General features: G+C 36.9%; 1 protein-coding gene across 5 annotated transcripts in view; it reads right to left on the bottom strand.

Annotated features, from left to right (window-relative positions):
- Positions 1-13,571, bottom strand: part of UAP1 (UDP-N-acetylglucosamine pyrophosphorylase 1) — a 36,792-nt gene that overhangs the window by 6,057 nt on the left and 17,164 nt on the right. For all 5 annotated transcript variants that reach the window (XM_074266460.1, XM_074266465.1, XM_074266463.1 and 2 more), the window contains exons 3-8: positions 12,422-12,626; positions 11,187-11,362; positions 4,929-5,101; positions 3,491-3,684; positions 1,039-1,179; positions 65-253 (exon numbers count right to left, since the gene is read on the bottom strand). In XM_074266460.1, the coding sequence (XP_074122561.1) occupies positions 65-253; positions 1,039-1,179; positions 3,491-3,684; positions 4,929-5,101; positions 11,187-11,362; positions 12,422-12,626 (1,078 nt within the window). The remainder of the gene's footprint in view (positions 1-64; positions 254-1,038; positions 1,180-3,490; positions 3,685-4,928; positions 5,102-11,186; positions 11,363-12,421; positions 12,627-13,571) is intronic.

The raw sequence follows: 13,571 nt of genomic DNA, 5'->3' as shown, positions 1-13,571 counted from the left end.
GAAGAGGCAAAGTCCCAAGGGAAAGGCCAACAGGGAGAGCAGAGTTAGCAGGAGTGGGACTTACCGAGGAATGGCAGGAAGGCGAGAGCCATTTTCATCAATGAAGTGGCCCCCAGCATTGAGGACCCAGCAGTGATGTAGAGACATGAGTGCATGCCGTGCAGTGGTGGGATTGTCCTTCCCATTCTGACTGTCTGCATTCTTCAAAGGGGAGAACTCATCTTCCCGCAATACTTCATAGACCACAAACTTCCTGGGGTAGAACCATAAGAGACAATTGTGAATAAACAAGCTTTGCTATCTCTGGACATCACTATGGTCTTCGTCTTCAATCTCTCTCAATCTAATGCCAAAGGAATACTACTTTAATAAATGTTTATAGATCAGTCTCGTTTCTTCACACAAGAAACTTGAGATTTTTCTCTCCAATGTGCAACTGAGGTGGTATGTTCATGTCTCAAATGAAAAGCATATTTCAGAAAACTGAGCAAAGATTACGCTAAAATTTATTTGGAGCCAAAAGCTTCACAGAAAAAGAGGTCAAAGAATCTCTCAAACAAGTTGATGGAGAAGCTATTCAGAGCAAGGGAAATGTTAACTCATCCTCTTAAGTTAATCAAATTCTAAGAAGCTCATTTCAAAAGACAAAGATTATCTGCAGTTTCAAAAACACACAATGAGACAAATATTTATTCACAGATCAGAAATATATTCTAAATACAAAACAGTCAATCCTTCATCTTAGCCACCAAAGGCTTGAAGCCAAAAGGAACAAGTAAAGTTTGTAAGGCAGCCAACCAGATAAGGTAAATGATGAAATCAGGAATTTACCCCCTGGACAGATCTAGCAGTTTGGACAGAGGCTTCACATAGGCACAGAGAGAATAAGTCTAGATTAAATACTTGTAATCAAGTAACTACGTCTGGTACCATAGACATAATATACTAATCAAGTATTTCTTTGGGGCAGTTCAGAGAGTAAGAGACAGAATTACAATACATTTAGTTATTTTTACTTGGACACAGCAGTAAACATACTTAGCAAACTGAAAGATGTCAAAGACAAATTTTTCCATCTTTATCCCATTTGGTTTGTCTGGCTTAACTAGCTGTCCGTGGATATCCACATATGGAATCTTCTTCTGAGCCACGTGGTGCTGCAACTGTGGTTCATAAATGCTAGGTGGGGAAAAGAATGAAGTCATCAGCTTCCAGAATTAGAATGGTGGGTAATCTATTTGTATTCTGTCACCTAAATTTCCAAATCCAGATTTGTGGATTCAACACCAAAATTCCCAGGAATGAAATACTAAAAGTATCTGGTATGTACTGGTAAGTTTCAACCCATTTCTAAATTATAAAATGAACAGACTTGCTTCTTCATAGGCTTAAATAATTCACAATAATCACTAAAGAGACCAAAATTGCAAGACAAATTTATGAATCTGACCTCATTTTTAGGTTCTATGTTTTCCTTTTACTTCCACCTGTGTTTATCCCAGGATGGCAAAGGGACAATGTCATATAGCTGGTGTCTGATGCAACAATTGGGTGAACATTAATATTCATTATTACTACAAAACATTAAAAGTTTCTCATTTAAAACACCCTGTTCCTCTTTCCACTAGCTCTGCAAGATTACAGGATGGCTGCTCTCATTTTCTTGGCATAGCTACAAAGAAATATACTGTGATGCAAGAGCCCTTCTGAACAGGATGTTGTCTTGGCCCCTTGATTCACATTTCTCAGATGCCTGCTGCCATTATCTTCACCTTTACTCTTAGATCTTTGCCAGGAACAAGTGATCCCATTTCATTTTATCTTCCCTTCTACTATCCCCCACTCTCTCACTAATCCTGTGTCTCCTTGTCTGTTCATAAACATGACTGTTTCTTCCTTATCCTTAAAAGAAAATGTGTTTTTTCACTTGAGCCATCCATTCCCAGCACTGTCCATTCCATCTCTGTCTTCCCTACACTGAGTGCCTCCACTTCCTTTGTTTTGGGGAGTGATGTGCCCAGAGTCACACAGCTGGGAAGAGCTAAGGGACAGATCCTCATGGTCAGGGCTGGTGCTCCTTCCTCCATTTTCTTTCTTCTTTCTTAAGTCTCTTCTACCACTTACCTGAAAGGGCTCTCAGACACATACATCACCGCCTCCAATCCCACCTTCCCAACCTTCCTGATCCTCTCTTCGCCCTCCCCTGGTCTTCTGCAGCCTTTTTTGTGAGCTCTTCACCCTGATTGTGCCCACCAATCGGGCACCCAGGGATCTCTGACCTGGCCCCCATCATGATCTTTTCTAAGTTAAGAATTCTCAGATCTGCTCATCCCACTCTAACCTCCTGCAGACCTTAGGTGTCATATCCCCAATTGCCTATTGGACATCTCAAGCTAGACATCCCACAGACAGCTTAAACCCAGCATGGCCACACTTGAGCTCATTCTCTTTCCCTCCAAGCCTTTCCTCTTCCTAACATCCTGTAGAGAATACCACTATTCTGCCAGCCACTCTAGACTCCACCTCCTTGCGACAAGCCCTAGCTGCCCTGCTTCTGCTGATTCTCTCCCGCATTTTATCTCCTATATGTCTTTTCCGGACAGAGCTATTTGCTTGTTACCTCCCCCATTCAGACTGTGAGCTCCCTGAGAACAGGGGCTGGGTTCTACCTTTCTTTGTACAGTGCCCAACATACAGAACCCATTCAGATATCTACTGACAAACTAATCGACAATAGATAGATAATATCTCAATGTTTTAAAAGATCTCTAATCTTACTGCTGTGGACCTTTCCTTTACCAAGGTAGATTACAAGCTCTTCCCACCAATAGATGGTCTTTAAGAGTTGCTGTGACCAAATTCATCACTGATGATTAATCTCCTACAAGATAGTTTTTACACAAAATAATAATATAATCAAGTTATAATAAAAATCCTTTCCATTTGTATGGAACTTTGCAAAGCATTTGGCATATTCATTAACTCATTTAATCTTCACAGAACTATCTGAGAGGAGCAGGGCAGGAATAACTAGTCCCATTTTACAGACGATTTTGACACATGTAAATAATTTACCTCTAGTAATACAGCTGGCAAACTTCCCTCTGGGCCTCAGAAGATTACTGCACAGGCCAGTGAGATTATGGAAAAGAGAAACTAGATAGTACATTGGATTGAGCACTACTCCTGGAGTCAACAGGACCCTAGTTAAAATCCAACCTCAGGCACTTAATATTTCCTAGTATGACCCTGGACTAGTCATTAAACCTCAACTGTCTTGCTAAAAAAAAAAAAAAAAAAATATTATGGACATAGATATGTAAAAATGTTACACATCAGGGTGACACTGACCACAGGCCAGTTTGAGTCTGCTGGTTCCTGATTTTGATTTGGGAGTCTACTACTGTAAGCTGCCAGAAACCAAGGCTAAATATTAAGGGATCCAAAGTTGAAATAAATGGGAAGAACAAGGGCTCTGGAAGGTCCATACTTGACCACATCTCTCAGGAAAGGCACGGTGAAGAAATGATTGGCAATGTTCCCTGCATTGAACAGCAGCCGTCCATCGGGGCTTCGCCTCTGGGCTGTGGCCAGTGAGATCTCACTGTATTCTACCACCTGGTAGACGCCATCCACTCTACATACTACCCCAACAGGCTCCGTAGGATTTGTCTTCTCCACAACCTGTCCACAAAAATGAAAAGAGACCATATTCAAATGCTTGCATTCTTTGCTATGATTTTATTTAATTAGTCTTTCTCAGCTAGTAAAAACAAATAAAAAATAGAACTTTAGAGTTAGAGACTCTTAACCCTGGGTTCATAAAATAGTTAACATTTATTTTCATAATTCCATTGAGTTTCCTTTGCAGTAATATGTATTTAAATTTTTGCTTTTAAAAACATGTTTCTTAGAAGGGGCTAAAAGGTTTCATCAGACTGCTGAGTCTAGGGTTCATGATACAAAAAAAGCAAAAAATTCCTGTTTTAGAAAAATGTCAGGCTGGTCCTCAGACAGTCAACTCCTTTATCAATGCTAAAAGTAAAAACTGTCTAGTTTAGAAGCTAAAAGAAATTATACTCTGTTAGAACAATTTTTAAGAATCCAGGGTTAGCTTCACACCATAATGGAATACCAGACTAGTGATGTAATAGATCAGAGGAAACACAATACTAGATAGTGTAGGTAACCTGGATTAGCTGAAAATATTTTTTAAGTTCTATATTCTTTCCTTCTCCCCCACCCCAAGATGGTAAGTAATTCAATGTGGGTTTTACAATGTACAATCATGTATAATATAAATATCGGTAAATTGAAAAAATGTGGAATTCTCCTAAGGAATTCTATAGAAACACAAGTTTTTGAAAAGATGAATGTGGCTGCACAAGGAATTTAGCACAACTCAGATTTTTTTAAATGATTTCCACCTACCCAATAGATAAATGCTCATTTAGATTGCCTTTTCTTTCATCAAAGAGGCTCACAAAAACACCTTGAATGTCTTCCTAAAAAATGTCTGAAGCAGACATCTAAGTCAGCTAGCCCACCTGTGTAATATTCATTCTAAAATGAAATGCTATCTCTTGAAAAATAGAAGTGCTAAATCGTTTAAAAATCCTAGTAGAAAGTACACTCTCAAGACTCCAAGGATGACACTGTTGTCTGGTGTGACCCCAGATTTCCCTCCTCTTTCAACCTGATTCCTCAGCTATAAGATATTGCAAGACATCAGGAGGAGAAGTGACTAGAAATCTCCACAGTCTCTCCTACTCTAAGTGCTGGGATCCCCAGAGAGAATGACCAAGGACCTTCATGAAGCCATCTTAACCTGACAAATTTGAAATCTAAGATGATTGTTAGCATTATTCTACTGATTCCCATGGAACAAAAACCAAGACCTTCTATAGTTAATCCGGGCAGGGCATTACCTTTGCTCCGCAATCTGCTCCTTTCTGAATGCAGAATCCAATGAAACGTGGGTCCGCTACTCTCACCAAGATGTTATCTACACAGTAGACATGGATTCCCCAAATGCCCCTTTTCTCCATATCTTCAACAATGCCATGGGCTGCAAGAGCTCGGTAAAGACCACCATTCCCATCTGAAAAGCAAAACAGTTCAATTATGAACCCAGAACCTTGCAAAATGTTATCCAAAAATTTGTATATGTTTCCAAGCTGGTATAAGAATTTTTGAAAACCAAAGTTGCATATTGTAAAGCTAGAAAATCAACTGATCCAAAAAGAAAGGAGTCAAATGCTAGGTGTCAATATACTTTTAAACAATGTTTTATCAAGTTAACTATGATTATCTAATTAATTTGAATTTTCTACTCCTTTTCTTTACTTAGTTCCCTCAAGTGTATCTTATTTAATAAACTTACAAAATACCTCATTCTTTTCAAAAAATAAACGTTATTGTATACATATATTGTATTTAATTTATACTTGAACATATTTAACATGTACTGGTCAACCTGCCATGGGGGGGAGGGGAAGGAGGGGAAAAATTAGAACAAAGTTTGGCAATTGTCAATGTTGTAAAATTACCCATGCATATTTCTGGTAAATAAAAACTATTATAAAAAAATAAATGTTATTTCATATGATTCAGGTTCTATTAATACCTCCCCAAAATAAGCCAATTATGATATTACAGCCCCAAAGACACATTCTCCAGTCTCAAAAATAGAAATATTTAAGGTATCATTCAAAGTCACTTGCCAAAGAATTCAAGTTAATGTACTTTACCTTAGAGGAATAGAAATGGAAAATAAATTGGCATTTCTTAAAAATTCCCCCTACTCAGACTATTTCTAGTGTAGTTTTCATGTATTTTTTTCTCCCTACAAAGTTGCAGGAAACCTTCAGTAAGAAGTACCCATCATACCTTTTCACAAAATAAGGATCACACTATTGAGGATCTTCAAAATCCAGCCACCCCTCAATGAAAAGATATCTAGGCCTATCTGCCTTTTCCAGTGGCCTATTTTCATCTCTGTTTTGAGGTAAGGGGAAAGGGAAAACTTAAGCATATCAATGTGCTTTTTTCAAAGCACAAAGTATAAGAGAGTTCCTCAAATTATTTGATATAAAGGGGAAAGGAGTCAAAAATTAAGTTCTGAAGAAAATAGAGAAAAACATTTTGTTCTAACAGCAAGAACTCACATTTATATAGAACTTAAAAGTATACAAAATACTTTCCTCACAATGAAAGTGATTCATATAATATTTTCTCACTTTTATGCATGAGGAAGCTAAGGCTCTTAGTGGTTAAGTGATTCAGCCATGGAAACACAATTAGTAAATGTGGGAGGCAGAATGAGAACACAGATCTCCTGACTCAAAGCCCAACATTTTTTTCTACCACATCATGAACTGACTCTCCATACAAACTGGAGACTGTTGAGAATTATTAGGTTCAGAACAACTATAAAATCTTTATGAGGTTGCTTAATACACATGTGTGGAGAGTTTCTTTAATGTAAACAGGAGAAGGGAATAAGCAGGGTTTTATAAATTATTTTCTTTCACAAACCACATCTTCACAGTTATGGAACTAAGAATGGTAGAGTATACATAATTTATTAATATTTTATCCTGATTCAGGAGAGCAAAAATATAAGCCCTGAAGACTTCCAATAAGGGATATCACAATACACATTACATTTTTGTGGATTGCACATGGTCACACAGCTAGACATTTTAAAATGGAACTTGAAGTCTGATCCTCCTGATTCCAAGTCTGGAACCTTGTCAAGAAGAGCAAAAAACTGGGAGGCAGATGCTCAAAGGTATTCTACACTGTCATGGAGGATGAACTAGGTGACATAGAGGATGATGCCCTAAAAAGGCAAAGATCTCCAGAAGTTCAGGCTCTATAAAAGAGGCATATGGACAGAGTGCCAGCCTTGGAACAAGAAGGCCCTGGGTGAGAATACCCCTAATCCTGGGGAAGCCACCTCCAAGTCCATTTCCTCCTCTGTGAAGAGAGGATGAGCTCATCCCTTCACTCCTTTAGAGAGACAAGGGGTAAGACAAGACTCCCAGGTTGGGGAGTCTGAGTGGAGAGAGGAAAAGCCTTCAGGTAAAAGGTCTGAGCCTAACACCAAGAGCTTGTTGAGGAAGCTGAAGGAAGAGAGGAATTGGATGTAGAGAAGAGGAAAAGAGATTCTAAGAAAACTCTTAAATATAAAGTTATACCATTTTTTAACCAAAAAATTTACCAGCCTGAATTTATTGGTTTGGGATATATTCATGTTAATTCTTGAATAATAGCAGATAAATAATGGGCGAATTCAGCATATTCCAATGGAAAGAATAATGTCTCTGTGATCAGAGATCTGAATGTGAATCCTCCTTCTGCTGTTTGCTGCCCATATGACTATGGGCAAGTTCCCAAAGACCTCAGTTCCCTTTATAAGGGGTTAACTCAGATGGCCTCTGAGATTTTTTCCAGTTCTATATCTATTGCTCTCTAATTCAAATAAAAAGAATGCTGGGAATAAGAAAGGCTAGCTCCAGTTATAATTATTTATTCTGCCTAATATCATCACATGGCTCCATGAAAACACAAAATTAAATGAATGAACATCATGGGGAAATTAGTTGCATAGAAACAACTTTTTATGTGCATGTTACAACATAAAGAGCTAAAGTTTATGGTAAAATTATATTGGACAGTATACCTTTTATGAAGGGCATTCATGAAAGATTGGATTTTATTTTAAAATATATGCACCTCTATAAATTTCCCCTACTGTCATAGATTACTATTACTACTAATAATAGTAATAACAATACCATGTGTATAGAAAACTGAGGCAAGGTCACACAGCTCAGTCCAAAGCAGGATTTGAAGTCAGGGTTTCATCCACCAATTATTTCTTTGCCATGCATGGCAATTAAAACCCCCCCCCCCCGAAATATCTAAAAGTAGACTAGCATTTTATTTTATTTTTTTTAAGTGAAAAAAATGTGTTCTTCCCCTGAAACCAACTGAATTGAGGAACCCAACAAAAAGGGTACCAACTAGACACCCATATAGGGCACAAGCATACATCTAATGGAAAAAAGTGACAATAAGTGGGAGCAGCAAGGGAAAGGCAAGGTAGACGGCAAGCGGGTATCTAAGAACTTATCTCTAACATTCCTTTTAGCTCCAAAATCTTTATTTCTCAATCACTCCATGTTATAAAGCTTGAGGCCAAATATATCAAATTATAACAAAGGGCATCAAAGTACAATGTTTTACATGTATATGAAGGGGTACACGTACACACATCTTCTCTACGTAAGCATGCAGACATTCTAGTGCAGAGGAGTACTTAACATGGGCCCTGATATATGCCGGCTGATCAGCAGGCGTTTTCTCAGTAAGCAGCATCCAAGCAGCTGCTTTCCATAGGAAAGGCAGTCAGGCAGAGGAAGGGAAGGGAAGCCTTGGAGTCAGGAAGATACGCCACCAAATTCTGTCTCTGCCACTTACTAGTTGTGGGATTCTGGCCAAACCACTCAGTCTCTCTGGGTCTCAGTTTCCTCAAGTGAAGGATTTGCACTAGATGGTATCTGATAGGGGTTCTTACCCTCTTGTGGTCTGTGCTCTTGATGTCCATGGGGGAGGTCTGACACTAGAATACCCTTCTGCCATCCAAGCATGGTGCCAGAACTGAAGTCTGAGTTTCCTAAGTTTGCTATTCCAGACATTAAACTGGAAAGTCATCCCTAGGAAGCTGACAGTTCAGAGCTCAAAGCCTGAGGCATGCAATACTTCGGGGCTAAATGAAGCAAAATTGTACCAGATGTACCAACTGAACAACACAGCCAAGAAAGATGAAGATGCTGGGACAATCACCAAGGTGTCACCACACAGGCTGTAAACTTCAGCATAAGTTTGGCTAAATGGAAATATTCTGTAAGCACTGGAGGGAAAGGGACTAATCTGTGATATAAGAAAACTCCCCCTTGTAATGCAAGGTGGTACCTTCTCTGCCTCTTCTAGTCTTATAGAGCTTCTTGGAGCACTGAGAAGTCCTGACTAGAGCATTTTATTAAAAATTCTAATGAGATTGTTTGGGAGAATCCCCTAAGACAACAAGCACCAAATAGAACCTTCTACATCCTAGAGGAAATCTTAGACCAAAATTAGAATCACAGAATCTGAAAGTTAGAAGGAGTCTTAGGTATTCCCTGATAAAATCATCTCCTTTGCAACATGTCTAACGATAGCTCAGTGGGCCTCATTTGAACACTTTTGGGGAATTGAAAGATAACCCATTTCATTGGAAATTATCCAATGGATAATACCATTCCTTCTATCTATGCTAACTTTATGGTGCCTTAGTAGGCCCAGGAACTGCTTTCCACACTTTACATGTTTCCTTTTACAATCTGAGCTCACAGAGATCCTGTTTCTATCAGATAGAATGCTTAGGTTTAGGTTTTATTAATGTAATTTCTATATAACTCATCAAAATTTCATCAATCAGAACTAACTCTATTATTAGCCTCCTTCCCTTTTAGAATCTCAGACTATGTCATCATACCTGGCTTTTTTCTCATTTTTTATGAAATCTCTTTTCTAAAAGGCAAGCACCTAAATTGAGGCCCAGGATTCTCTTCCTTTTAAGACAATGTGCTTATTTTGACTCTATCTATTGTACTCATCTTTACTGGTCAGCATTAAGCCCAAGAAAGCAGGCTGGGTTGTTTTTTCAACTTTTAGAGATAAAAATCAGTATGGGATGTGAAGAATTAAATCAAAGCTTTTTGCAGAATAAGACTTCTATTAGATTTTTTTATATCCAAAGCCTGTACCTCTCTCCTCTGTACCAGTATTATCTGTCTCATGAAAACATTATGCATATCTTTAACTGATCCTCCCACACTAATATCACTTTTTCTTTCTCTTTTTTCATCTCCTAAATGATCTCTAACAGGCTTCAAAACTCTGGTTCACTCCCCACACAGATATAATACACTTGCTTAACAATCTATACCGATTCACTTTTTTATTATGTAAATATTATATTAAACAAGGTATATTTCATATTTCCATTTTCTAGTCGTGAGTTCCATCCCACCAAATCTTGATGGTACTTAAGAGATCTTTTGTAGCTTCATCTGTTAAAAATTCAATTTAGCTTTGCTTCATTACTTGTATTCTGATTCATCATGGATTCATCTTTGATGATTCATCATGAATGATGAATCTAAGTATTCTTCATGATCCTCTTCTCTATTATTTCCCCCTAAGAATTATTGTGTACCATCACTACTTTTATGTGAGAGAGCTATTACAATATACCTACAGCCTTACACCATTTAGAAAACCACAGGAGACAATCTAAGCCAATTTAGTATAAATTTCTTCTAGAGCATCCCCAAGAAATAATGATCCAATTTCTGCTTGAATACCTCAAAAAATAGGTACTTATCTTACAAGGCAACCCATCCCATTTTAAACATTTTTTTTCTAATATAATGCTGAAATCTATTCCCTATTATATTCTTCAGAACTCTGTAAAACTCTGAGACACCTTCCAAACCCAGGACCTGGCCTGACTCTAAAAAGGTCCTTCATAACCATTTACACACTTTCTAGTCTGAACTTGTCCTATGAGAAACAAAGATTTGAGGTCATTGGTCCATCCAGATGGTTCCAGGATTGGGAAAAGAGAGGAAGTGGGAACTACAGGGCTAAGCAATCTCTCCCAACTAAGAACAGAAATGTCATAAGATAATGTCATTATTCTTTTCCTAGTTCTATAACAACCATAACTTCGTATTTGATTTTTCACATCTATAAACCACTTCTTAACATCTGCCAAAATCACAAAAGGTATTTTGAAAGATATTTCAATAATGACTCCAATGATGAGAAAGAATTTGATAGGAAGATCAGTTAATTGTGGGTTTTTGAGAATGAAACTCTCTAAAACAAATCTCAAAACTATTGGGTGACTATGCAAATATGCTTATTTTATTAGGCAATTTATGTTTCTGGATTTTTAAAGAAATCAATCCTTTGAAGATCATTCCTTATGGTCATCTTTATTTTAAGAAAGTATCACCTGAGCCTGACTCATTTTTACCTTATAGAACAATAAAGGATGATTTAATTAATTGAAATTTGATTATTCAAATCATTAGTCTCTCTAAACATATTCAACAGTGATCAACACAGACCTGGAGCCATGGAAACTTTACTCTTCTCTTCCAGAATAATTTTCCCATCAAACTGCATTGCAGGTAGCATTCCTTGTTGAAAAAAGATTATATTCTCCTTTTTTAAACCAAAGTACTTGTGCTTTGAGAAGAACTCCTTTGTAGATTCCATTGTCCTGCCACTGGTCATAATGTACCTGGTAAGAGAAAAAAAATGTCCAAAAATCATTATTCTCTATGAACCAGACAATAGGAAGACTGCCCTTGCATTGACCTACAGCAGACTTTGATACTAGACCATTCCAGTCTCCTTATCCTTCTCTCTAGACAGTTCCTATTAACTGTCTCCCAAGCACAGAGTATACTCAGAACATTCCTTAATTAACCCAATTACAAGACACTGCTATGAAATGGAATCAAGGTACATTTCTAAAACTCTTAGAGCACATGAATTTTTCCAATTAATCTCAGTATGTAACATTCTACAGGAATGAAAGAACAGAAGCAACATCGAATTGAATGCTTAACTGCAGATATGTTTATAAAAAGTCTGAAATGGAATTAGAAATATTATCTTAACATTTCCACTGACTTTGCAAACATAAAATGATATATAACCCTTTATCTTGATTGGCACAAGGATTATCTATGGAAAGGCCCATTTGTTTGTTTTACATATATACAAATATAAATAAATAAATGTGTATGTGTGTGTCTCTGTGTGTGTATGTGAGTGTGCAAACAATGATGAGTATGATGAACAAGCATTAGAACAGCATCTATGGTAAATTCTCTTAAGGTCAAGAATCTTTTTACATTAGCTAGCCTAAAGATAATCTTAATTTTATATTTTAAAATTTTTATATTATATAATTTATTCATTTGTTTTAAATATATATTTAAAATTGTAAAAATATATCACAATATATTTAAATATTTATATTTATAAAACTATATTGTTGAGAGAACAATATAAATGTTCAAATTAAGCAGTCACATTTAATCATTATCTATTACTCTTATGACATAAGTGAAAAAACATAAGTACATCACTTTTTGAAGCCACAATGATTAGTGAAATAAAGATGGTGTACTATTTGCATTTAGATATTAATGTAAATGATTAATTAGATTACCACAATTCTCCTTTCTTCCAGTAACATCAGGCAAAATGTCTGGTTACTATATAGTTAATATTCATTTTGAATATCACAAATCAACCTATATTAGGAAATGCTAGCCAAAGTCCTTTTTACCAAGGAATGATGCACTGGCTTCCATGATGTTTTTCAACTAGCTGTTGAAGTTTCAAAATGCGCTCGGCTTGGATCTGGAAGAGAGTTTTACGTGATGGCAAACCCACATCATACATTCCTTTAGGATATGCTACGCCAAGTCTTGTGCCCTGACCACCAGCCAGGAGAAGAACTGCCACTTTGTTTTGGGAAATCTGGAGAAGTCCTAGAAGGGGAAAAAACGGACATTGGTCACAAAATTATCTCCCTGCATAGCTGTTTCTGTCCTTAAGGATCTAACTTTTCTTTCTTTCTTTTTTTTAAGGCAACTGTTCCATATCCAATACACATATGCAGTTGACAATAGGATCTGGTCTCAGTTGCATGATATCTACCTTTAAGGTAAGAATGACTAAGAATTAGCATAGAAGTATATTTATAAGCTTTTCTTACCCAAAGTCATTAAACTCTCCTTCCCAACTCCCTAAGTCCATTGAAAAAGGGAGGAAAATCATTTTAACAAAAATACATAATCAAGTAAAACAAACTGCCACATTGACCTTCTCCAAAAATGAATGTTTTGCTCTGTCTTAAGTTATCAATTCTGTCAGGAAGTGGGTAGCATTCTTCATCATTGGTCCTCTGGAATCATGGTTAGTTAATACATTGAATAGAATTCTTAAATGTTTCAAAATAATTTGTTTTGACAATATTGTTACAAATATGTATACTGCTATAGTTCTGATTACTATGATTCAAGGGATTTCTCTGAAACTACCACCATCCCTTTGGTCATTTGTTAAAACACATAGTCAAGTCATGTCAATGAACACATATATGTTAGGCTTTAGCTAAATACTAGAGATATAGAGAAAGGTAAAACTTCTCAAGAAGCTCACAACCTAATAGGAGACACAATATGAAAATCACAAAGCACCAACAAGAAATGTACAGGGTAAACTGGGTATAATCCTCTAGGGAAGGGAGGCTAGGAATATTCATAGGCCATATTTTGTTTGATAATCCCCAATTTTTGGTCATCTCCTTACTTTTCAGCTCTTCAGCATTTCAAAAAATAAGATACTGTAAATAACTGTTTGTGTATTTGGGGATTTTGCTCTTTCTTTAATCTCTTTGGGGTAGAAATAGAATGGTCATATTGCTCCAAATG

The sequence above is a fragment of the Sminthopsis crassicaudata genome, chromosome 4, assembly GCF_048593235.1.
Source record: "Sminthopsis crassicaudata isolate SCR6 chromosome 4, ASM4859323v1, whole genome shotgun sequence".
Lineage (NCBI taxonomy): Eukaryota > Metazoa > Chordata > Mammalia > Dasyuromorphia > Dasyuridae > Sminthopsis > Sminthopsis crassicaudata.
The sequence above is the reverse complement of the archived record's forward strand: the minus strand, read 5'-3'. Positions and strand labels throughout refer to the sequence as shown.